The sequence below is a fragment of the Halichoerus grypus genome, chromosome 11 (genome assembly GCF_964656455.1).
Source record: "Halichoerus grypus chromosome 11, mHalGry1.hap1.1, whole genome shotgun sequence".
In the NCBI taxonomy this organism is placed as follows: domain Eukaryota; kingdom Metazoa; phylum Chordata; class Mammalia; order Carnivora; family Phocidae; genus Halichoerus; species Halichoerus grypus.
In genome coordinates this window covers 101,383,966-101,410,514 of record NC_135722.1, presented here as the reverse complement: position 1 = coordinate 101,410,514, position 26,549 = coordinate 101,383,966, and the positions used below count along the sequence as shown (strand labels likewise).

At 42.3% G+C, this 26,549-nt stretch overlaps 1 protein-coding gene and 1 non-coding gene across 7 annotated transcripts in view; both read right to left on the bottom strand.

Moving 5' to 3' along the window:
- Positions 1–3,251: 3,251 nt before the first annotated feature.
- Positions 3,252–3,358, bottom strand: LOC118533144 (U6 spliceosomal RNA). The gene has a single exon (XR_004916078.1). It is a non-coding gene; the product is annotated as a U6 spliceosomal RNA (small nuclear RNA).
- Positions 3,359–6,337: 2,979 nt separating this feature from the next.
- The window catches only part of USP28 (ubiquitin specific peptidase 28), a 56,754-nt gene continuing 36,542 nt past the window's right edge, over positions 6,338–26,549 (bottom strand). For 4 of the 6 annotated variants that reach the window (XM_036088162.2, XM_036088164.2, XM_078058975.1 and 1 more), the window contains 15 exons: positions 25,451–25,546; positions 21,886–22,065; positions 20,494–20,711; positions 19,454–19,524; positions 17,851–18,079; positions 15,413–15,607; positions 14,685–14,824; positions 14,372–14,557; positions 13,227–13,322; positions 12,344–12,522; positions 12,146–12,224; positions 10,973–11,052; positions 10,316–10,439; positions 8,689–8,884; positions 6,338–7,584 (listed from right to left, as the gene is read on the bottom strand). In XM_036088162.2, coding sequence (XP_035944055.2) covers positions 7,409–7,584; positions 8,689–8,884; positions 10,316–10,439; positions 10,973–11,052; positions 12,146–12,224; positions 12,344–12,522; positions 13,227–13,322; positions 14,372–14,557; positions 14,685–14,824; positions 15,413–15,607; positions 17,851–18,079; positions 19,454–19,524; positions 20,494–20,711; positions 21,886–22,065; positions 25,451–25,546 — 2,245 coding nt within the window. In that variant the 3' untranslated portion in view covers positions 6,338–7,408. The remainder of the gene's footprint in view (positions 7,585–8,688; positions 8,885–10,315; positions 10,440–10,972; positions 11,053–12,145; positions 12,225–12,343; positions 12,523–13,226; positions 13,323–14,371; positions 14,558–14,684; positions 14,825–15,412; positions 15,608–17,850; positions 18,080–19,453; positions 19,525–20,493; positions 20,712–21,885; positions 22,066–25,450; positions 25,547–26,549) is intronic. The other 2 variants (XM_036088167.2, XM_036088168.2) reach the window with 1 other exon arrangement.

Sequence of the window (26,549 nt, the reverse complement as noted above, 5' to 3'; positions counted from 1 at the left end):
TTTATCCATTTATCTGTCGATGGCCATCTCAGCACTTCCCACAGTTTGGCTATTGTGGACATTTCTGCTATGAACACTGGGGTGCAGGTGCCCCTTCTTTTCACTACATCTGTATCTTTGGGGTAAATACCTAGTAGTGCAATTGCTGCGTAGGGTAGCTCTATTTTCAACTTTTTGAGGAACCTCCTTACTGTTTTCCAGAGTGGCTGCACCAGCTTGCATTCCCACCAACAGTGTAAGAGGGTTCCCCTTTCTCCACATCCTGGCCAACATCTGTTTTTTCCTGCCTTGTAAATTTTAGCCATTCTGACTGGTGTGAGGTGATATTTCATTGTGGTTTTGATATCTATTTCCCTGATGCCAAGTGATGTGGAGCATTTTTTCATGTCTGTTAGCCATTTGGATGTCTTTGGAAAAATGTCTGTTCATGTCTTCTGCCCATTTCTTGACTGGATTATTTGTTTTTGGGTGCTGAGTTTGATAAGTTCTTTATAGATCTTGGATACTAGCCCTTTATCTGATATGTCATTTGCAAATATCTTCTCCCATTCCCTAGGCTGCCTTTCAGTTTTGTTGACTGTTTCCTTTGCTGTGCAGAAGCTTTTCAGCTTGATCAAGTCCCAGTAGTTCATTTTTGCTTTTGTTTCCCTTGCCTTTGGAGACGTGTCTAGCAAGAAGTTGCTGCGGCCGAGGTCGAAGTGGTTGCTGCCTGTGTTTTCCTCTAGGATTTTGATGGATTCCCATCTCACATTTAGGTTTTTCATCCATTTTGAGTCTATTTTTGTATATGGTGTAAGGAAATGGTCCAGTTTCATTCTTCTACATGTGGCTGTGCAATTTTCCCAGCACCATTTATTAAAGAGATTGTCCTTTTTCCATTGGACATTCTTTCCTGCTTTGTCGAAGATTAGTTGATCATAGAGTTGAGGGTCCATTTCTTCTTATAAGAGACATTGGTTCAGCAGTGACTTATAAATCAGGAAAGCTGGGGACCTGTTCGGTCTCATGGCTATTCCTTAAGCAGGGACAGTCAAGATGACTTAGTGAATGACCATGCCACTGCCAGGTCATCACTGGGAAATCTGTCCTTACTGTTAACATCTGAATGCTAATTTGGGAAGACCATCTCTGGCATGCAACGATACCTCTAGCCCACTATCAGGACTCTAGACATGAATATGATTAACACTAGGACTAGCACACATTTAATTTTCAAAGCTCACCACTGGTAGTTCCTGGGCACCACTTTTGTGCGAGCATATCAATTCCAAGTCACCTACATTCTATACAAGGTCTCTCCCCTACTTCTACTCAAAGTTAATATTCCTGTTCATCGCTTATTAACACAATTTCTCGTCCTCCTGGTGTCATAGGAGCAATCAGGCTGATCTTATTGTGAGAAGGGAAGAGACCAGGTCTCTGTCCTATGGGACCCATTCACCTGTCTGTAAATGGTCAATAGGAGGTTGAGGTGTCCTCATAATTAGCCAACAACCTAATGGGCAAAGCAACAAGCAAGAGAACTGAAAGCAGGAAGACATGGAAATGTCCTGAAAATCTCTTAAGTCAGCTCTACTCCGACTGGCAGGAGAGTAATAGGTCAGTGGATTGTTCCACAACTTAGGAAGAATGTGGAGAATTTTTTTCAAGGTTCAGAAAAAAGTAACTTAATGACAAGTAGCTGAGTTCAGCTTGTGCAGACTTTAAGGAACTGATGTATTTACGGGAATTAAAGGTGAATTATATAGAAATACATTATTCTATAGCTCTATCAAAGTCAAGTGCTACATGAGGAATATTAAAATATAGCAGTTCAAAAAGCATGAAATCCTGTGAAGTCTCACTGAAGGAGGTTCTACAGCCTTTTTGTGAACCCACAAATTCGGGTGTGTTGTAAAAGCCACTTTCTTAGCAGGCACAGAAGTCCTTTGAAGGACTAGCTCTCAGCTGTGACTGTACATCAAAATCCACCTGTGATACCTTCTAAGCATGAACAACAGGGCCCTAGCTCAAATCTAACAAGTCAGTATCTGCAGGGTTGAAGCCCAGCGGCTGTTTTTTTTTTTTCTTTAAATGACACAGCTGACTCTGGATTGGCAGCCAAGGTTAAGAACCACTGCTGAAGAGCTTTGGATTAAAAAAAGCAGGAAAAGAAACCCATAAAATCTTACAAAAGACAAACAAACAAAAGCAAAATATAGTTCTTTGAAAAGACGAATAAACCCCTGATAATACTAACCAGAAAAAAGATTCATGTCACCCCGTATCAGTAATGAAAAGAGACATCACTAGAACATCGGAGATCCTAAGGTCATTAAAAAAAAGAAGAAAGAAAGAAAAGAAAAGAAAAATCATGAGGTATTATGAACTTTCTGCCAGTAAAATTTAAGTTTTAGATGAAATGGACAAATGTCCAATAATTTCCAAAATTCACATAAGTAACCCACCCAAATATGAAAATGCTGTATGAAAGAAACTGAATTCATAATGAAAAGCATGCCTACAAAACACACAATTCTAAGCTCAGATGATTTCAAAAATGAATTCTTCCAGACATTAAGGAAGAAATATTCCTATCTTATCCAAACTCTTCCAGAGCACAGAAAATGAGAGAATATTTCCCAATTCATTCACTAAGGCCAGAATAACCTTAATACCAAAACCATGATAAGGACATAATAAGAAAAGGCCAATCTCTCTCATAAATATACATGCAAAAATCCTAAAAATATGAAAAATTCCATGTACATGTAAAAATACCATGATCAGTGTATTTTGGCAACACATGGTTGGCTTAACATTTAAAATTAATAAATGTAATTCACACATGAACAGAAAAAAGGGAAGACCTATGTCATCATTCTAATACAGAAAAAGTATTTGATAAATTTCAACATCCATTCATAATTTTTAAAAAACTCTTTGCAGAATAGGAATAGAATCTTCACTTATATAATAAATGGAATTTACAAAAAGCCTACAGCATACTTAATGGTGAAATATTGAAAACTTTCCTCCCTGATATTAGGGGACAAAGATGCCCACCATCACCTCTTCTATTCAGCATTGTATCAGAGGCCCTCGAGTGTGATCAGGCACAAAAAATAAATGTTGCAAGGACTTGCAATAAAGAACTAAAAGTCATCATTCACAGATAACATAATTATGCACAGAGAAAATTTTAAAAACTACTGATCAACTATTAGAATTAGTAAGTGAACTTATCAATGTCATTGGATACAGAGTTGATATAAAAACATCGATTTCTTTCTCAAATTTGTCTCATCCTTGTGCAGGGGCCATGATATTCTTCTCTGTATTGTTCCAATTTTAGTGTATGTGCTGCTGAAGTGAGCACATTTTTCTAGATACCAGCAAGAAACAATTAAAAATGTAATTCCAAAAATGACAACATTTACAATAGCTTGAAAAACATTGAAGATCTAGGAATCGATTTATGAACGATATGGAAGAATTTTGTAAAGAAATTAAAGAAAACCTACATAAACAGGCTATATTGTGTTCCTAAATTAGAAGATGTCAATTCTCTCCAAATTATCTATAGTCACTGTAAACCTAATCAAAATCCCCAGAAATCTGTGTGTGAAACTGATGAACTGATTCCAAAATTTATAGGACAATACAAAAGATTAAGAATAGACAAGATGATCTTTTTTTTTTTTAAGATTTTATTTGAGAGAGAGAATGAGATAGAGAGAGCACATGAGAGGGGGGAGGGTCAGAGGGAGAAGCAGACTCACTGCCGAGCAGGGAGCCCGATGAGGGACTCGATCCCGGGACTCCAGGATCATGACCTGAGCCGAAGGCAGTCGCTTAACCAACTGAGCCACCCAGGCGCCCCTAGACAAGAGGATCTTGAGGACGTTCAAAACTGGACAGATTTATTGTACTGGAAATCAAGACTGATAAAGCTACACGAATTAAGACAGTGTGATATTGGTAAGAGTAGACAAACATACTCATGGAACAAACAAAAGGGCCCAGAAGTAGACCCCTACATAGACACTCGATTAATGCCAAAGGAACAGCACTGGGAAAAAGACAGTAAATGGTGCTGGGTCCATCAGCTCCACAGGAAGGGTCAAAAAGCAAAGCTTCTGGGAGATTACACAGAATGTCTTCTTGACCTTGGATAATGATCTCCTCAACAGGGCACAATAAGCACTACCCGTGAAGGAAAAGAACGAGTCAATTAGACTACATTAACATTAAAAAATTGTTTTCATCAAGCCATCAGGAGCGAAAAGCCAGAGGGCGAGAAGATCTATGCAATGCCTATAACCAAAAAAGTTTCTGTAACCGGCTATTTTTTAAAACCCTTACATATCAATACATAGCAGGACAGTAAATCCAACAAAAGAGTCGGCAAAAGACTTAAGTAGGTATTTCACAAAAGAGAATAGCCCAAGCCAATAAGCATATGAAGAGATGCTCCACGACGTTAGTGGGCAAGTCCAAATTAAAACAGTATCACGCATCAGCCATAATGGCTAAGATTAAAAATACTGACAAAACCAAATCTTGACAAGGATACGGGGCAACTGGCGCTCATGAACTGCCCCGGGGGGGGGGGGGGGCTGGTTCAGTTGGTATAAATGCATTGGGCCTAGTAAAAACACAGCCCTCTATCCCCGTGACCCAGCAATCCCGCTCACAGTTCCACGCCAACAGAAATGCATTCGCATGAGCATCGAAACGCACGCACATGAATGCTCCTAGCAGCATTATGGGTAGTAGCCAAAAACTGGAAAGAGTTCAAATGACAATTAGCAGAATAAATTGTAAGGTACAGTCATACAAAGAAAGAACAGTAACAAGCAATGAAAATGGCTAAACTAAGCTACAGTGAATCGCCCCTTCTATCCCAGCTCTGCTCCATCAGTCTTCATTCAGGCCTTGCCTCCGGTTCATTCATTATCTAAACTGTTGTTATGTGTCTACTTCCCACTTCTTTCTTGAAGCAGGTAGGGTAAAAATGAGTTTATATGGCTTAGAGTTCTTAAAGGAGCTAACAAATCCAAACAGAAGCAGGTGGCGATTCCAGCAAACTACAGAAAGTCTAAACCCAGTGTCAAGGGAATTTATGCTGAGGTCAAGTGCCCTGACCAAACCCTTGAAACATTTTAGGTTGAGTCACGTAGGTTTCTTCCCCCACCACCACCACCCCCGGCCCAGCCTCCCACCCCCCACCCTCATCCTCCTTTTTCACAATCCTTTAAACACACGAAAACCATGCTTAGCCTGAGGCAGTTTGTGGACTCCTTAAGAAACGAGGCTGTACCTAAAGCAGCCAGCAAATGTGAGGACAAAGAAATGATTTCTCAGTACTCCACCTGGTGACTTGAGTGAATCCAAATCAAAGTACCCAACGCCACACATACAAATGTCCATCTGTTCCTTTCTTGGTCAACTATAGATCCCCAACAGCTGACCAGGAAGTGACAAATGTGGAAAGGCAGAAAGCAAAAGATTTTGCAAAACTACCAAAAGGCAGCTGAGCAGTTGTTAAAAGGCTATGCAGAGAAACTACCGAGAGTTAGCATCCTGGCTCCACTACTTCAAACATCTAGGACCTTGGACAAACCAGTCCCCACCATCATCCCAGGGCTGTTACGTTAAGTGAAATAATGTAACTGTGCACAGTACTCAATAATGCCAGAGATTAAAAAGGGAACTGCAAATGGTGGTACTCGGAAGCTTAAGCAGTACAGCAAATCAATGGCAAGAAAACTGATCAATTTCCCATGAAACAATTACCTCTGCAGTGAGCTTTGAAACACAAAAGCACTTCTGAAATTCTGTAAAAGATGGGTCTACCACTAATTTAGTCAAAATGTAAGAAAGTCCGTCTTAAGAGAGTAATTTTTTCCCCTTCTAAATTCTACAAATTACAGGGGTGGCTCTAAGTGTCTGCCTTCAATTCAGGTCATGATCCCAGCGTCCTGGGATGGAGCCCCTACAGGGAGCCTGCTTCTCCCTCTCCCTCTGCCTCCCGCTTTCCTGCTTGTGCTCTCCCTGTGTCACGTAAATAAATAAAATTAAAAAACAGAAAATTCTACAAATTACAAAGTAGGTATACTTAGATGCAGTGCAACTAGCAAATGGGATGGAAGACACCAGTCTCCACTAGGTGCTGCTCAAGAATCACTTCTCCCCCAACAAGGTTCCAAACCTTTCATCTGCTTTTTTCTTACTATTTTTTTATAATTTTTTTTATTATGTTATGATAGTCACCGTAACTGAAACATGACAAATGCTTACTGAGTCCACCTATTCCCAGAAAATATGTGTTTAAATGAACGCCTTACCGCACACCAAAGGTACAACAAATACTTTTATTGCACATTTATAAAATCTGCATAGTTGTATCAATTTTCTTCCCGCCCACTATTCCCTCATTCATGTTAAAATTTGGTTAAAACACAATATCCAATCTGGAGCCTTTTAAAAATGGTCAACAGGGGATATTTCTCTCTCTACATATACATATATATAGATAGATTTTTTTCTTTTTACAAAAGCCACAGCCCTTCTCTTTCCAAAGCAAAAAAAAAAGGGGGGGAGGGGCATCCAAATGTTCTTTCGGGCCAGCAGCAGCCTTAGACATCTGTTGTTGACAATTTCCGGATGCTAGAAGATTTTACTGAAATGGTGAACAACTCTCACAACGCTATCCTGTCTCGATCACGTTTCACAATGCCGTTCCGTCTGCGGTCCTTAGTGCTTTGCTTTCTTTCACACAGGACTGAGTGTGAGGTTTTTCTGGTTTATTTAAAAATATAAAATAAGAGAGAGAGAGAGAGAAGAGAGGATAGGCAGCTTTCTTTTGACTTTGCAGCATCTTGCTGCCACGTGCCCTTACATTTCTACCCACATGTAAAAGGGTGGCAGTTCATCAGCAACCCATTGTCATCTCCTGTCAAGAGACCGGCAGAGGTTTAGATGTCTCATCTCTTGCAGTTAAGAACTTTTAAATGTCACCTGTATTTGATAAAATAACTAGTAGCTGTTCATCTGGCTCAGGTTCTGATGGATCACCCTTCTATTCCACTGTCAAAAATACCTATGCCTGAAGGATAATTTTAAAAGCGGTAAGAGGCCTACCAAAGCCCAAGCACTCTTGCAGGTACAAGGGGCATTTCAGGTCTTCTGACATAATTCAATAGCTTAATACACAACGGTTCTTGTCTTTTTTAGCGAAATTGCTTTTCTGATTCTGTACCTAAAAAGTGCAATTTTATTTTCAGTCCTTCTTTAGCATGGTTGGGGTCTGGATCTGAATCTTACTTTCCCACCTAACCCCTTCCCCCAGGGGAAACACTGTGACAACAGACTGTACAACAGGCAGGCGGCCGCAGGCCAAACGGGGCCTTGACCGTGTGGGGGCTTATTTCACTGTCACAGTGGAAACCCCCTGAATTGACTCCATGACAGCTGCAAATCGGCTACAAAGGTCATAGGGAGAATTGGGCCGAATGGTCGGAGGCTCCTTCAGGACAATGATTTCTGCAGAAGGATCCAGAAGCCTGGGTAGAAACTCTCCTAAGCACAGCTGTAGATTTTCTGTGGAGGGAAAATGGATGGTTACATACACAGCTAAACAGTTCTGAGTAAAAACCAGTGAAGTCTGCAACTGTAACGGGAAGGCCTTCCATAGAGCCATTCATTCCCCAACCTCAAAGGTCAAGGCACTGGGCTGACCAGCTAACAACAAATCATGATTCCTTCGGCCCAAACCAGGAGCAAAGACTCCTTGCCAAATAAACCAAAACGTTAGGTCCCTGCTTTAAACCATGTGATGTGTGGCAGGATAACATTAAATATTCATTTCACTGACAGGCCTTCTAATCTATCATCCTTTTAAAACTTGAGAAAGTGGATAAGATACTCTATGCCATAAATATAATGGTGCTATTTCCTTTCTAGGATCAAAACACACGAGTGTGTACGCATGGCATTGTAAGTACAACTATACATCACACGTAGTCTACAGGAAAACGAAGACATTAAAAGGAAATTCGTAACTATTAAGTATAGGATTTTCCATTAATATTATAAACATGAATACTTTAACAAGTCGATACAATATCTTTACATCAGTGAGAAACTAACAAAGAGGCTTCATATTAGAACATATACCAACTTTCTAAGGCTACCAGAATTCACCTAAAAATGACTAGTTTTAGGCTCCCTCTTCAAAATCCTTTGGACAAGCTAGGCAATTCCATTTACCATTTTATGAATCGTGAGGGCATCACAGTTAATAAGAGGTGTTCTGTCTTGCAACTTCAAGTCATGGGAAAATTTAGCTATGGCACCACCAGGTAATCAAACATCATAAACAGACTTTGATTTCTAAGCTACAGAGTTCAGATTTTGACAGATGAAAAGGTAAGGCAAGTCTGACATTCCCGGAGAGGAGTAGTTTTGTCAGACAGGGCTTGCAGGCTCTCTCTGTGGGTGCTTCAGCAGCCGGAGAGGAGGGAAGGGGAGGCTGAGAGGGACAGAGGGCCAGGATCCTATCCCTTGTTTCAGTAGAGCAGATCCACTCACTTATATGCTTCAGTAAGCCTTTAAAAAGGTTGGATAACCAGTGCTATAGAGTGAAAACACTGTCATTTCTAAAGTCTGAAGAGCTGTAGATATTGCAAAGTGCCAACAACATACCAGCGATATCTTGCCCAAGGTAAGAGCACCAATGGTTTCTCATGATCTCGATGGCATGGAGGTCATCCTTGGAGATGTCATTATTAATGATAAGGTGAATGCAGGGAATGATCAACTCATTCATCACATTAATGCCCTCAGTTACAGAGTGGTCATCGTTTGTTTCAAAGAGAGAAGCTGCTTTGGCATTCAGCTCCTACAGGTAAAAAGCAGAGCGGGGGGAAAAAAAACAGTCTGAAAAAGATAAATACCTATTTTAGAAGAGCCTAGACAAGTGGTTCCCCAAATTTCCCATGTAGCCTGGGAAACTTTACAAACTACTGATGCCCCACCCGAGACATGCTGATTTGATTGGTATGCAGGTGACTGGGGCACTGGGATTTTTGTGAAAAAGCTCCCAAAGGTGATTCTGATGCAGCAAAGTCTGTGACCCACTTCCCTAAACTTACAAGTCAAGGTCTTGCCTACCACTTGCTTCTACCGAAAGCCTTATTCAATGGCTCTCAGTCTCCACTGAGCATCGGAATCACCTGCAGAAGATACGCTGATGCCCAGGCCCCTCCCCAGAGCCTCTGGTCTGACAGTCTGGGGAGGAGTCGCCTCAGTGTGAAAGCTCCCGAGTGACTCTCACACACACGGGGGGTTGCGAGCCAGTGATGGGAAGAGCCATAAGTCACCATTACCACCGACCGGTGGAAGATGAGCAGGACGTTCAGAATGTAATCTGTACTTGGTGATTTAAAGCATAATAAAATTCAGATCCATCAAACCTACAAGGCCCTCTTTTCAGCTTCAAAATGCCCTGCCACACCCTATAACTGATACAGAAATCAAGGGATACATCTGAAAATGAAGCTTTTGAGGCAAATATATGTCATGACTTAACCTCCTCCATTTGGTATTAGCAAAGGCAGTGGCAGAAATGCTGGCTGGACTCTTCCCAGGACGGCAATCCTGCTGGGAGGCTCACGGGCTGAGGGCAAGCCAGCTCTCTGCAGTTTCCCGAAGGACAAGCAGCTGTATAAACCCGCGGACAGGCCGAGGGGACAGGGGTCTGTCATTCCCCGTGACTGCCAAATGCAAAGGAGGCCAGGCTAGACCTTCAGTGTTGTACGACAGTGATATTAACAGAACAGCAGGACCAATACTTACGGTTTATACCATTTAAAAAAAGAAAAAAACACTGGAGTCTCTCCAGAGTCGCTAAAATTCTCATCTACTAGCTTAGCAGGGAACACTGCACAGAACACAGAAAAAAACACTGCATTCCTTCAACACGTATCTGTTGCATGCTTACGAGGTGCCAGGCACAGAGAAAACAGCGGAAGAGGAAAAGTGTCCGTGCTCAAGAACTCACGACCCAGTAGAGATATGCAAGTATACACAAAGGCAAAGGGGTAATTGATTCTCATCCTAACTTCTGTCAGGGGTCGAAGAAGAATGATACTCATCTAAGTAACTTAAAATCATTTGTTTCAATGTACAACTACTCTTAAGGGTTTAGAAAAATCTTAAAACCTATTGAAGATTATTCTGTTTTTTAAGCTATATTTCTTTGTGGCTTCAAGGAACAGAGGTGAAGACAATAAACTAATACAAATCATAAAGCTCTACAAAGAGTACACACCAGAAGGCATTTTCTTCGGTACAAAGCGATGACCGATTCCTTCACCCCACGGCGGGGCCCCTTCATCAGCAGAGCGGCATTGCTCTGGTAGGCATAGACCAGGTAGGAGAGTGCCTCTTGGTACCTGAGAAAACGGTAGATCAATTGAGGGCTTTGACCTCTCTGTGCCCCAGTACAAACGTTTGCAAGGCTGCAATTATGGAAAGGTCCTGAGGACCGAAGCAGTGTGGTGCGCTGGGAAAAGCCTGAGGGCCAAAGACGGAGGCCACTCTCAGCTCTTTTGCAAACTGGTCAAGGAACCCAAAGCGAATCATGAAACTTCCCTGCGCTTCCGTTTTCCTCAACCCTAAACCAAAGAAGGGGACTGCGTGCTTACTAAGGTCCATCACAACTCTAAAATTTATTTCCTGGGTTCATCTTCACTTATCACATGGAAAATCTGGCTGTTACATATCTTTATCACCATATCTATCACTACATGAAGGATGAAAAACCACGTGCGATGCTTCGTGAAACAGTGGGAAATGCAGAGGCGCCCTGGTGTGTGGGGACGGCGGGGGGGAGGTGCACGGCTACGGCTGTCAGTATTCCCGGCTGGGCATCAGGAGTTAACAGTGCCCTGACCAATAATCCAAGAGACAGAAAAGGCCCACATACTTTCCTTTCTGGTAGAGTTCCAGGCCTGTGAGGAGATACACAGACACCTTTCGAAACAGACTATAATCTTCGTGCCACTTCTGAAAAGGAATGAATGCCATTAGCGATTATGGTCACCATAAACTATTTCTATAGTTCCCACTGCGGTCAGTTGTACGCTCCATACAAATGCTTATCAAGCACAAAAACCACAAACACAAAAGCTTTTCAATAATGATGTATTCACCATTTACGATCAAAGTCCACTCCTGACCTTAATTTTCAGTAACCTGTTACTTCCACTGAGGAACAGAAATATTTATTTCACGTGAGCTTTAGAATGTATCATCTTAATTTCCAACACCCCTGTCAAAGTCATGCAGCTCTGGTTTAAACAGATGACTGTCAAGGTCTCACAAAACCGTGCACGTGCAGGGAACATGGAAGGACAAGGCTGTTCCAATCACCCAGAACAGCACTCAGCTCGGCAGGTGCTGTGGGCACACCCAGGGGTCACAGAGCACTGTGTTACTTCTAACACAATGCTTTTTTTGGAAATTTGTAGTTAAATATGCATTTTAATGCACAGAGATTTCATTTCAAATATAGAATTATTTGAAAACAATATTATTTTCAAACAAACCAAAACCATGAATCAAGAATTTGATTGCCTAGGTACAAGGCCAAAGTAGGTATTAAAAGGAAATAAAGTGTTCATTTATTCTAATAGAAGAATGAAACAAAGAAACTGGTTATCCTGACGGTCAGAAAAGATCATTTATCTCTTCTCACCCAATTATTTATTTGGGGGGTGGGGCAGGGGGAGGTCAGTCTGTGATAACGCAAAACTGTTAGTTTGGCCTTAAGAATTAATGTTTTTAATAATGCAATATATGTTAAGAAGATAGCAGGAGGGGAAGAATGAAGGGGGGGACAAACCATGAGAGACGATGGACTCTGAGAAACAAATTGAGGGTTCTAGAGGGGAGGGGGGTGGGAGGATGGGTTAGCCTGGTGATGGGTATTAAAGAGGGCACGTTCTGCATGGAGCACTGGGTGTTATGCACAAACAATGCATCATGGAACACTACATCAAAAACTAATGATGTAATGTATGGTGATTAACACAACAATAAAAAATTTTTTTTAAAGTATTAATGTTTTTGTTTTGTAGACTTAAGGAAAAGACTTCACCTTGTACTCTTCCATATTCATGTCATCTGGACCAATCTCCTTCAGTTTAGCTTGAGCCACCTTCATGATGCTGATGGATCTGTGGGGGACAAGGGTCAGAAAGCAGTGAGAGGTCCAAGGAACCGCTTTCCCATCAGGGGAGGTCCCTGGGCCCGACCCAGAAGCAGCGGGCGATGCGCCTGAGCATTCCTGTCTCACCTTTCATCATAGCTAAGATTTTTATCTGCAAACTGTTCCAGGAGGGTCCGTTCTACTACCCTTTTGGGCGCTTCATTTTGGAAAAAGTAGACCAGCACGTGCTGGAGCCGAGGGTCGCTGTGCGAAGCGGGCGTCTCTTTGGCAAGCCGGTGGAGCCTGGAGTATTCTTCATGGAATGCCTGGTAAGAACAAGACTGACGGTCCGAACGGGGCGCGCTGGGGGTTCTGCTCCCAGAACCTGACGCCTACGGGCTAGAGAGGTTCTCTTAACTCCGAGGAGGCTTCTAAGAAACTCATATCGGGGAATTACAGAGGAAACCACGGAATCCCTACGTTGTTTGCATTTCATAAGGGACAGAACTCCTGTGGCGCCTAAGACGTACTGCCCTTGTGAGAAATTCGTTTTTCTCATAAGGCTCTAAGAAAAACAAATATTTAGTTTTAATTAGTATCCTTGAGTCCCAAGGACCTGCATTTTTTAAATGCACATAAATGCAATTTATGCAAGTACCTTAAATTTTATTCAGGTAGCTTAAAAAGCATGGCCTACTTTCTTGTATTATGGCTCCCAAACTATAAAGGCGATGTCTCCTTCCCAGCTTTATTAATAGAGATTTCCTAAGGACAACAGCCAGCCCTCCAGGCCAGGCCTAACATAGCTGGGCATAGCTCGCCAATGCTGAGTTAGCCCCGAGGGGAGGTGCGGTCGGTATCGTGGGAGGGCCTGTCCCGCCCAGCAGTTTGAACGGAAATAGTTTTAGGTGTTACTTTAAGGAGAAACATTCTTCATCCCCCCCCCTTTTTTTTTTAACCATCTAATAAAATTATGTCCCCATTACTATATTACCTGTGGTATAAGGATTAGATTTTTAAAAAGAGATACCTTAATCAGCCCTGCTTCAGACCCATCTCGGTCAAAGGTCTGGCGGGCTTTAGCTATGGCCAGGATGACCCCTTGCATGGCGGGGCTCAGCATCACCTACCACAGGAAGGCACAAAACACAGAAAGAAAAAGGAGAGAAGAAAAGTTCAAAAGAAGACTGAACGGAAGGAAGGCGAGTGGGCTGCTGAAAGCAAGAGTGGCCGTGTGCCCGTGGCCGGCATCTGCTGCCAGCTCAGATTCACACACCTGCCCCCACGCACAGCCACAGCCCCGTCCCTGTGCACCCTGGCCAGACCTTGCCCAAGAAGAGCTGTTCCTACATACTCTAATTTAGCAGATAAGTAAAGAGGGGCATCTGAGAATATTTACAAACGGCACTGCTAAAGAATCAAGTTAAATGACAGCTCTCCCAGGGGAAGTGTCCATGGTGAGAACCCCATTGGAGTTCTGTAATTTGGCTGTACATCCTAGGACACAAGTATTCTAGAGTTTTACTAAAACGATCAGTACATTTAACAGTCTGGAAATTAGGCGGTATACAAATATGATTTTATAAAATCAAAACCGTTCAATGATTTGGAAAAAAAAAAATATCCCACAGCAAGGAACAGAACCCTGAGGGACAGGATTCGTGACTGTGATGTGCGGTGCCAACTGTAAGGGGGACCGACCATGAGTAACTTGGGATCCCACAGCTTCTTCCGGAAGCTTGAGAATTAAAAACAACTTCAATTCACATTTGTTTTGCTCACCAGACAACTGAAAATTTTAGATTTGGAGGGAAAACAATGGACTAATATTACCAAAGACAAAGGCTCCTTATTTAAAAGGCACTTTTGTTGTTGTTGTTGTTGCTCATAATACCAAGAGAGGAACTAAGTGCTACCTTTCTGAGCCACCTAGACTCTAAGGTGCCTCCAGCAGGATCCGCCTGGGTAGACAGACACCGGGGGGGGGGGGCAGCATACGGTGGGAAAAAGGCAATCTTTTACAAAATGGTAACTAAGGTCAAAACCAGATAGGCCCTCTTGTTCCTTATTTGTTCCAATATTAACTATTGCCAGACACCCTCGACAAGTATATTGGGTCACATGGGAAGGAAAGAGAAGACCGGAGACAGCTGAATCCTGCACTCATCTGTGTACCTCCTCATCATATCCATCTGCATCAGATCTAACCAGAATCCTTCCCACACTGGGAATCTCGACTTCAGAGGCCTCAGAATTAGGCGGGGCGGCAGACTCTGCGTCCTTCGCCTTCGGGGCCTGCTCTGAATGCTCTGCAAGGTTTGTTTCCGGGGGCATGGGCTTCCTGGGTTCAGCTTCTTTAAGCTGCGGCAGCAGAATGGAGAGAAAGAGTAAGAAAAAACAGGAGAAAGAAAGAGGGACCAGTTAAATGCAGCAGAGACACAGAATCACGGAAAGGTGAGAAACTGGCGTCACTGCCTGGCTCTGTCACCTCGCTCAGCGCCGCCTCCACGCCGCTCCTCTCGTAGGCGTGCGCGCTGTTGGCGATGGCCTGCGCCGTCTGCTCCTTGACAATCACCGCGTGCTCCGACGCCAAGCAGCGGACCCCGTGCAAGGCGGTTGCTGAAGGCTCTGATAAGGAATGGTACAAAGGGATTAGCGTCTGATGATAAACAACGTCTAGAACACTCTGTCAAAGGCAAGCAAGACAGACACAAAGTTTCATCTACAACACTTCTAACAAACTCTTAAAACAGAATCTATGCAAACGTCCCGTAGAAATGAGTGACTCGAAGACACGTCTGCTTCAGCAGGAACCCACTGATGGTTCCAGCAAGTTTAATGTGCTCCCGCTTTGTCCAATTTCTTCAGACTTCCTACAAACGGCCTTCTGTTAGGAAGATCGTCTTTGGAGAACAGTTTTCATAGAGTCTACTTACTCATCCTATCATAGCTTCTCCTACGACCTGGGAAACCGTGAAAACTAACAGACGGAAAGGACAGGGAGCTGGTCTTGCCGACGCCACTTCTGCTCATCAGAAGAGACATCCGAAAGCCACAAGCTATCCCGTCGATGCTGCGATGCCAGCTACACCTGAAGCGCACATCGTGCCCTGCGGCCCCCCTCACTCAGCTGAGGCGCCGCGGCTGGCTGAGGGAGGGCAGGGGGGAGGCTACCGGACCGTAGGCGTGCTGGTGTGCCCCCCCGCCCCGGGGTACCTGGGGATGGAGAGAAATCCTGGGATGCCGAGCTCGTGGAGGATTCCATCTGAGGGATTTTGCAAGACTGCTCTTCTTCCCACTCCTCGACCTCCTGCTCAAACCTCCAGTTATCTTCCTGAATGTAATGCTTCAGTTCAACAGACAGGGCATCCACTTCTCCTAACATCTGATCTGATTCGCTTGGGGCTACCTCTGAGACAAGAACAAAGAGTTAAGATGCAGCACCATCCAGCAAAAGGTCACAAGGAATCAGAAGGTCCTTTCTAGAAAGAAGGAAATAAGACACTCTGTCCTTTTTCTTGCTCCATGTGAAAAATACGTATATACGTAACCCATCAGAAGTAATGACAATGTAAAGCCAAGAGTCATCACACGCCACTAACAGTGCCTGGCAGATTAGCAGGTAGGCATGCATGGAGTATCTGTTGAATGAATGAATGAATGAACGAACGAACGAACGAATGATTAACAGAAAGCAGGGATTTGGAATAGAGGCCAATCACTGGCAAAACAGCAAGAACTGACCAAACATTTGGAAATCCAGAAAATCATTAGATCCAATGGAAATTCCAAGTTGAACGGTTTTATCAATGTAACCACTACAACTGTTACTGATAAGAATATCCATCTCAAGATGGTTAGAGACGAATTCCAAGACATTTGTACCGCCTCAAGTTCCACACCAGTGAGTGCAATCAGAAAGCAATGTGATACAACAGTTAGATGGTAAATAATACCTGGGGGATAATTAAAGGTCTGGATGAAAAATGACAAGGATATCAAGGACATATGAAATCTCATTTTTTTTTTTTTAAGATTTTATTTTTAAGTTATCGCTACACCAAACGTGGGGCTCGAACTCACGACCCCGAGATCAAGAGTCGCATGCTCCTCCGACCGAGCCACCCAGGCGCCCCTAAATTTCATTTCTAAGCCTGTGACCAAATCAGAAAAAGAAGCCTACAGTAGAACAACATATCCACTTCCTGGGTGCCTTTAATTAGTCTTTTCATTAAGCAAATGACAGTTTCCATTTATCTGTTTGCGTAGGATAAAAATGAAGCATGTGTGTCCTACCAAGGCCCCTCTGTCCTATCAACAACAGTCCGGTCATTTGTACAACTTCCACAGGCAGCTGCCCCTGCTCGGGTGCGCAGAGACCCAACTAGGAGGATCAGCTACTGCTAAGTGATCACTCTGCCTACCCCCCGTCCCCCAGCCACACCAGCAGATCAGAAAGACAACGCACTGCCTGGACAAAATGCCGTCTGTGTTTCCTTACTTATTCAACCCAGTACAGTTCGAACAGGAAAAGAAAAAGCCTTCCACAATCTTAGATGTGAAATGCTGGTCATCAGACCTCTCCCAGAAAGTGTGAAAGGAAGAGAGAGAGAATGATGTAAATGGACGACAACACAGAATTTGTAGTCAGAACTGGGTCTGACTCCTGGGTTTGCCATTTATTCTCTGGCTGTATGACTCCGGACGAGTGGAGTACCTCAGCCGGCACACGTAGGTAATAATTCCTACCCTGTCTTTTAGAGTTATAAGTTATTAGAGAAATAAAGTTTGAAAGCCTGTATAAGGAGTAAAGTTCCAATATAAATGATAATGATGATTGCTCTCAGAATTAGTAGTATTGTGAGAAGGATGAAATTGTTCAGGCAAAGCCACTTGTAAAATTTAGCTATTCTCAAAGGGTGCAAAAACATGCACAAGGATGTCACTGAAAAAAAAAAAAAAACAACTAGAGACAACGTAAAAGTCTATCAATGGGAGGCTGGTTTAATAAATTATATACATATTCCATGCAATGGAATTATGATGCAGTTGTTAAAAAGAATGAGTTGGTTCTATTTATAAAACTATAGAGATCACTGGGGCGCCTGGGTGGCTCAGTCATTAAGCGTCTGCCTTCGGCTCAGGTCAAGATTCCAGGGTCCTGGGATCGAGCCCCACATCGGGCTCCCTGCTCAGCGGGAAGCCTGCTTCTCCCTCTCCCACTCCCCCTGCTTGTGTTCCCTCTCTCGCTGTGTCTCTCTCTGTCAAATAAATAAATAAAATCTTTAAAAAAAACTACAGAGATCATTAATACACATGAGTGATGAAAAAATGCAGGACAGAATGGAAAAATATCCCATTTGGGGGAAAAAATGGGGCAGGGATAGATACTGATAAATAAAATTTAGCATCTGCCCAGAATAATTCCTGAATACTCCCTAAGAAACCTAAGAATGAATACATGCCAAGCTCCAGGATGGGAGCAGGAAAGCAAACATTTTTTTTTAATTCTCTTTTATACTGTATTTTTAAAATGAAATATTATTTTAAAATAAATTCTAGTTTAAATTTTTTTTTAAAAAGCTACAAGAGCATTCCCTTCTGTGAGCCGTAGAGATTTTCCCCATCTCTGGCTTCCACTAGGCTATTTTTACCTGCATTGAAGTGCGGTAGCTGGTCGTTAATGTACATCAGACAGTAAGCACTAACATTTCTCAGGCCCCCATAAGAATCTCTTTCAAGTTCTTCCCAGGAAGATTCAGTAACAGAGATGTCATTGTACTTGAGCCAGACTTGTCGGGGTTGATTATAGACATAGGCCCAGTAGTGTCCAGCGTTTGCTTGCCCTTCATGAACAAGAACAGCATGCAAGCGATAAGGCACCTGCAGAGCAGAAGACATATTCCTGAGGCACATGAAGCAAAGTAAAGGAGACTAAATTTTAGGTTATTAAAATCCAAACTTATGGCCAACTATCAGACATAAGAAAACTGACTATATACATGTGCTTGATATAGGGTTAACAGTCTAACATCTTGACGATTCAATACGAACTAATAAAAACACAGTCTTGGAATCTACCAATTATGTTTCAATTCCTGAATCTTTAAGACCACACATCTGAACGAGATGGCTCCTTCGATGACTCTTTAACCTCCTAAAATCACAAATCTAAAGTCAAAGATAACACAGACCTATTTATCCTCCCCCCCAATTCCAAACTCAGTTTATCTAAAAATAGAAATCACCTTCACCACTCGTGTTGAGAAATTTTGGGACCTAGAGCAAGTTTAGCGGCTCTCTTGTACCATTTAAAGAATCTCTTAACCAGATTTTATCTGGTACCAAATTTCAAGTTAGCACATTTCATCACGAATCAGTCATATGGTCCCTACATTTCTTCTGCCCAGTGACCCATCCACCTATCTGGGGTGAGGACCCTTTTAACTCCATACTTGTTTGTTTCAGCATTTGAAAAGCATTTGTTTTTTCAATATGGAGAAAACAGAGCAATGCTTTAGGTGGCAAGTAGGTACTGATGATAAGAAGGAAAATTGGCCAGAGAATCAAGTTAAACCTGCATTCAACCATGACCTTGACAGGTTTTTCTGGTGGGGACATTTCTGAAATAATACAGAAGAGCCGAAGAAGAAAACCCAGGATTTCCATGAGACCCGGCAGCAGACGGGACTCTCCCCCGCCAGCCGTGCACACAGAAGCCACTGGGCGCTCGTGCCCCTGACTGCGGCTTCCTCCCCGCTCTGTACCCACGATGTTATTCCCAACAAAAATTTATGTGGACAGTAAGAACTTCTGCCCTGACCACATTCCCTTCTGCAGTTTTCAGGGAAATAAAGCTTGAAAGCACACTGCTAATGCAAAGCATCACCAAGGATGGTGATACTTTGGAAAGGGTGGGTAACCAGTCCCTGGTGGGGGTTTTCCCCCCCACACGACTTAAAGGACCACTTGATGGGAAATTTTTAATACTGGACAGCAAATCTTTCTACTGTATGAAAAAATACCATGTGGCAGAATCAAAACAAGTATGTTTTAAATTTTATTGTTAATAGAAGATACATTCCTTGTTTTGGCCTAAAAATAAACGGAAAAAATACCTATTTCTGTTCTAAGTTTATTCTTATAACTCAGGGAGGTTCCCATTCAGTCTCAAAGAAAACCATCAAATTTTCTTTTTGATCTACATTAGCACATGAGGACATGCCTTGACTACTTTCCCATCAATATCCATTCTACCTGACGAAGGAGAGGGTCACAATACATCTGCTCAATAGTCTGGGTGGTGCTTGCAATACAGTTCTTTAAATCTGTTAAAAAAAAAAAAAACACAAAAACAAAACTTAGTTAAAATGATGTCATTCCACGCCACACAGGGTGCTTCAGCCAAGCAAAAAGCACTGTTTCTCTGGGTTCTGACGATTTCATTTTTACTCTATGAACCGTAAGGGAGTGGAGGCTTTCAAGGCAGCTAGTGCTTTAGATTATAAAGGCTTTTAGTTTAACCTAATTCCATTAAGGGTTTAAAAAATTATCTCTTATAATCGGCACCAAAATTTCCCCCCAAAGAAACAGTCTCTATTTAGAAAAAGACCTTCATGGGTCATTCTGGGTGTAAAATGGGTACCCCTGAGACAGGATCTGAGAGGAGAAGGCAGAGCAAAAGGCAGGGCAAAATTTCTGTGATAAGAACTTGGGAGGAATCTGGATTTGAGGATTTGATTTGATTTGACTAATGTGATTTGATTGATCTGGTTATTTTATTTATTTATTTGGCTCCCTAGATAAAAGGAGAAAGGAAGGCAAGGAGAGAAAGTCTGAGCAACATGACAATGAGGCCAAAGGGCCTTTAAAAACAGAAGGCTGAATAACTCCATTTTACACTGTGTGCATTGCTCCAACACTCTCTGCCTCATTAGCCTTCAGTAAAACCTGCTTCATACAGACAAGACTCATAAAAGCGGAAATCTACGAGAGCTAAATTTTAAGTCTGGGTCGACTAAAGCCAGAGTTCACATAAGCTACAGGAACAGGTTATCAGCAGATGCAGAAAAATGCCAGCAGACGGTAACTGCGAGCGTCTAAGTGTCCCCAGAGTTCCCAGAAATTTTGAGGAGGGTTTCTAGGAGGGATCTTTCCGCAGTTGTATGATGGGAGGACCTAAAAGTACAAAGCCAGTCCCAATCCCCATGTGCCTGAGTCGTGCACTCCGTCACCCATGCCTGACTCCCGGTGGAAAGGGAAAGAGTCGTTGTCCAACGAGCTTTAAAAGAGCCAACCTTGTATATCTTGTTCGATCTCACTCCTCCACCTCTGAAGACAGGTCTTAACAAAGTTTATCTCCTCGTCTGTGACGGTTCGAGGAGCTGGCTGTGCAGGCATTTCCATTGAAGACCGGGAAGATGCAAGTGGCTTATTCATTCCCTTAGATTTGGGTAGAGGATCTTCAGAAGAAAAGGTACCTTCAACATCCTGAGAAGAGCTTTCTTTACTTATACTGAAGAAAGATAAAAATCGCATTCACATGATAATTTCCAAAATATGCCTCAGCCTCAATTAACGTGCTTTGTAGTGCTAACTGCTCTATGGAGAAGTGTTGCTATAATTTAGTGACTATTTGCTCCACAAATGCACTGAGCCCAACCGTGTCTTTATATGCATCACCTCATTGAACACTAGCTGCTTCTGAGGCAGATACTATTATCATCCCTAGTTCACCAATTACAAACCTAAGGTTTAGGTAAGTTAAACAACTTACCCAAGCTCACCCAGCTAGTAAATTATGGGACTTAAACCCAGATCTGTCTGAGTCTATGATTCATACTCTCTAACCACTTCTTTTAAGACGGGACATGAAGGAAGAGTTCAAAGAAGAAAAGACTGGGCTGGAAGAATCAAAGAACCACTACAGAGTTTCCACGATGCAGATGACTGAATAAAATATACAGAAGCAACAAATACGAAGTACAGACTTTTTCCCCAATGGGTTCTAGTGATTGTATTAGCCAGGACACACAGCAAATCTGATCTGAGCTACAAGAATACGAGGGCTCATGTGACTTGGCCTCCCGTTCCTTCCCAACAAGCCCCTCTCTGCTGTCCTCTTCCATGTCTAGCAGTTCTTGAACATGTTTCAATAGTCTACTCATGAATAAATCTTTCCCTGAGGTTGACTTGATTGAGCATCCTTCTCAGCAGGTGTGAGAATGAGAGATTTTGGAAGATCAGGGATTGAGTGGCAGCTAGCTTATAGCTAGTTCAAAACAAGGTAGACTTGGTGGGGCATGAACACCACTGCAGATCGTTCAAAAGGCCCCTGAAATAATCCCACCCACCCTGTGGGCAAGATAAGTGAGTGCCCTGGTGGGAATCGGGAACACTCCCACCTATGTGGGGCAAACCTTTCCCTTTAAGACCAGAAGTTGTAGCCCTTGCCCTCTAATGGGGTGAGTCTTTATCAGGTGGGAAGATGGTGCACAGTTCAAATTACACAAAAAACCCCAATGTGTACTATCTTTTTTTCCCTAAGATTTTATTTTTAAGTAATCTCCACACCCAACATGGGGCCTGAATTCACAACCTTGAGATCAAGAGTGGCATGCTCCACCGAATGAGCCAGCCAGGCGCCCCGCCCCCCAGTGTGTACTATTTTAAACATTTGTTTTCATTACCTTTCCTTGGATGCCGGGTCAGAAACTGGGCAGTGTGCTGAAGAAAGCGGTAACGTCATACGCGCATCGCTTTGAGACGTGGAGCTTTCTGGGACAGGTTTTGTACTGGCAAATTCGATCACGTATTTCAGCATGTCCGGGAGTGGAAACCGAGCTGGGCCTGAGCCGTACTTCACGTACCTAAGAGGCAAAGACAACGGTGCTCTACTGGCCAAGTCTGTCTGGTACTTCGTGGCTTGTTGACAAAACACCTGTTACCCTCTACTAGAGTCCACAGAAAGGCTTATTCCTAAAGGCTATGCAGTATTCAACGCGTCACTCAAACAATCCATAAGGTGAGAATTCTCTACAAAGGTAAAAACTGGTAAGTCTATGTGTTTACACCTGGCAGAAAACATTTCAAATGGGCTCCTAATTGAAGTCATGTCTGTTACGCTTTCTCTTGAAATCGTATCACATCTAGGCTCTGGTCAGAAAAGTAAATTCTATTTCTTAAAGGAAAACAGATATATTAGCAGTACTCAAATCTGAAAATCATGCTGGTGTATTGGTACCCAAGGGTTTATTCTTTGCTACCCTTAAGACCCCTACTTGGAAATTAAGAACAATGAGAGAAAGCTGGAAATGAAAAATAGGTGTTAATGAAGGTCAGAGTTGAAGAAAACTGGCAAATCTTTCTTCTGTAGGGTCCTCAGTACCCTATTATTCATGCACTCATTCAACGGCATAGGCCAGCCATAAATTATTGAAGATTTCTTTGGGATTAGTAAATAATAAAATCGATATATAACCAAAATAATTAACAAATGATTTTCATACTATCCAATATTCTGCCTTTACCAGCACATGTGAGACTCAATATAAATATGAACTGTAATGAACTCTGTACTTCACCACAGGGGACAGCATTTAAATAGCACTGGTTGACTGGCTGGTACAAGTGAACCCTACAATTATGGGGTTCCATTTACAAGGGATAGAGAGGCACCTGGAAAGAAAGAAACACGTATAGAACTAGGAAGAAAGAAAATTGTGTCCATATCAAAAAGGACATTATGAAATGAGAATACCAGTGGGAAATATGCAGTTCAAAGTTAGAGGGCAGGTAGCAAAGACAGTTCAAAGTCAACCACACGTTAGAGGGTAGGTAGCAAAGACACTTTATCCTCACTAATTTGAAGGAGAAGTAGAATTAGCAATTAGCCATGGAGAGTGGCGGCTCTCACTGAAAACGATGTCAAATATGTCAACTTAGAGGAAGCTTAGAAAACCGTACTATTCCTTAGATGTATTTTCTTGTCTTTACTTCAGCTACTATGGGCTTATCTAACTGAACTCTACCTACCTTTCAAGATCTAGTTTCTCCATCAAGTCTTCCTCCACATCCTTCCCACCCCCAACTCCCCCCTCCCCCGCTGAACTTCTACAGGACAGGACCTGAACCTCGGGTCTATACCACAGACATGGCTAATAGGTCTTCAGAAGCACATAGTGTTTGTTGAAAGAACTAATTTACACATGACTGGCATGGACCAAAGGAAACATTTTCTCACTAGAAATGCAGCACAGACACAATATGTCATTGGATCTTAAGTCATCATTTACAACCAGCACTTTAACACTTTAATATGATATGATACTGATAACAAAACTTCAGGAAAAAATTTCCTCTAAGAAACTTAGCTTCGATTTTCTGACATAATCATTGTCCTGTTCTAACTGAATTAATTCCTTTAGACCCACCACTTCATACAAGGCAGCACCTGTATTCGGTTAGTAGAATCTGAGCAAAAGTAGTTTCAAAAAATATGTCTACAGGGGCGCCTGGGTGGCTCAGTCGTTGAGCGTCTGCCTTCGGCTCAGGTCATGATCCCGGGGTGCTAGGATCGAGCTCCGCGTCGGGCTCCCTGCTCGGCGGGAAGCCTGCTTCTCCCTCTCCCACTCCCCCTGCTTGTGTTCCCTCTCTCGCTGTGTCTCTCTCTGTCAAATAAATAAATAAAAATCTTAAAAAAAAAAAAAAAAGATGTCTACGCTATATGCAAGAAATCTCATTTTTAATATTGTATCAAGGTATCTTAGAGAAGAAAGGGTGAACTTTTTGTTTAATGATGAAAGTAATGCACATGCTGGTAAGAAAATTCAAACACGAAAGAGTGTAAAACAAATCACAAAACTCACCCACTCACGTCTCAGTTCTACTACCTACTGGGATTCACTAACAGTTCCTGTGTATTTTCCCAGGAGCAGGTCACACTTAGACAAGTGGTTTTTTTTTTAAATTACCCAAATAAAATTATCTGAGATTTTAAAAGTTATTTTATTTGTTTATTTTAAAGATTTTATTTTTAAGTAATCTCTACACCCGACATGGGGCTCGAACCTACAACTCTGAGACTCTACTGAGTCAGCCAGTCATAAATAAAATACATAAATAAATACATAAATAAAAAATTCACTTTATTTATGTATTTTTTTAAGTAGTATCATACTACAGAAAATGCTCATAGACTCTGTTTTAAAATCTAAAGTCAGAACGCCCTGTTGGTTACTGGCAAATTGAGTTTTTCTATGTTACAATACATCAGGTATATTTGGTTCTATAAAAACAGTTACATTTTTCCAATCTTACAAAGCCATCACTAAAACCTTAAAGGTAAAATACAGCTGCAAGTAGAGTCCTGTAAATCACTTCCAGGATGGTATCTGAAGAATCAATCCTCAGCTTAAGTCTATATAAGACAAGCAGAGAATTGATCACTGAACACCTTGGATAAGTTCTTCCCAAGTGAGAGACAGGAAACAGGAATCGGGGACCTACGGGTGCAGGGTCTATCTTGGGCTGGTATGGAAAGGGTTGCCTCTCAGGGAAATGAACGACCTTGCAATGGAGTGGGTAGAAGTGGGGTGGTGTTCACAGCAAAACTGTGAAGTAGATAAAGAGGGGAAAAGCCATTGACATTGTATGGGATTTCCTTCTTAAATGCTAAATCAATGGGATCAATACATGGACTCCTCCTTAGGAAGTCACGGAGTGGTTCCCAAGAAACAGTGGGAAAACGAATGGACAAAAAGGGAAAGATTCCTCCACAAGAGAGAGGACTTTGTCTGTGTCACAACTGTTAACCCTTTGAATCACTGAGCACCAGCTCCAGGTAGAAGAGCACCGTTTTTGTTTTTTATCTTTCCCAGATCCTTAAGAAAACGCTCTCCCAAGACAGGGATTGGAGTACTGTGACCGTTCTCTCTCTCTCATGTTTGTGAAGAAGATGACGAGGGGAGGAGAAAAAGTAAAGGGCTATGAACTCAGAAGCTGAGGTCCCTTTGTGCACTGCCAGGGACTGACCGCGTGACCCTGAGTCCCGCCAGTCCTCGGGCCTACTACTCGCCCATGGATACTCTGGCTCCTCTTACAGACTGCTTCACGCTCGGAGAATTTTCCTTAGCTATTTTATAAAACACACTAGTTAATACTTAACATCCAAATTAATTTTTAAATTTAAGCAAATTATCTGGTTTTAACGTTCTACTCTTTCACATTTCTAAGCACAAAGGGGTCACGACTCACCTTTCCAGTTTTTGCTGCAGAACTTTTATTTCCTCCTTCAACTTTCGAATACACTCTCTCTTACTTCGAATAAGCTCTTTGCTCTTGTACATGTACCTAAGCAAATTATAACACCACAAACACAATTTATATTTAAAAGCATTAATGGCACACAGTGCCAGCAAACCAGGGATACAAGGGAACTTCCTCAAGCAGACAAAGGGCTTCTATGCAAACATATAGTTAAGATCATACTTAATGGTGAAAGGCTGAAAGCTTTCCCCCTAAGACCAGGAATAATGCAAGGAGGCCCACTCTTGTCTCTTCTACTAAATGTTTTACTGGAGGCATGGCCAGTGCAAGGAAGGAAGGAAGGAAGGGAGGGAGGGAGGGAGGGGAACAGAGGGAGGGAGGAGAGGCTTACAAAGGAAAAAGTAAAACTGCCTTTCATTGCAGAGATAATTTTTTATGCAGACATAATTGTCTACATAGAAAGTAGCAAAGAACTTACAAAAATACATCAGAACTAGTTAAGTGAGTTTAGTAAAGTCAAAAGATATAAAGTCAATTAAAAAAGAGAGAGGGGGCAGGGGCGCCTGGGTGGCTCAGTCGTTAAGCGTCTGCCTTCGGCTCAGGTCATGATCCCAGGGTCCTGGGATCGAGCCCCACATCAGGCTCCCTGCTCCGCGGGAAGCCTGCTTCTCCCTCTCCCACTCCGCCAGCCTGTGTTCCCTCTCTCGCTGTGTCTCTCTCTGTCAAAAAATAAATAAAAAAATCTTTAAAAAAAAAAAAAAAAAAGAAAGAGGGGGGAAAAATCTACTGCATCTCCGCATACTTGTGAAGAACAAATGGAAAGCAGAATTTTTTAGAAACCATTAGAACATCAAAAGCATGAATTATTTTGGTATAAATTTCCTCAGATATATGCAAGACCTGTACACTAAAAATGACAAAACAATGTTGAGAGAAATTAATGATTTAAGTATATGGAGCTATACCACGTTCATGGATTAAAGGACTCAAAATAGTTTCCCCAAACTGATCTACAGATTCAACATAATGCCAATCAAAATCACAATAGTCACTAGGTAGTAACTGACAAGCTTTTTTTTTTTTTAAA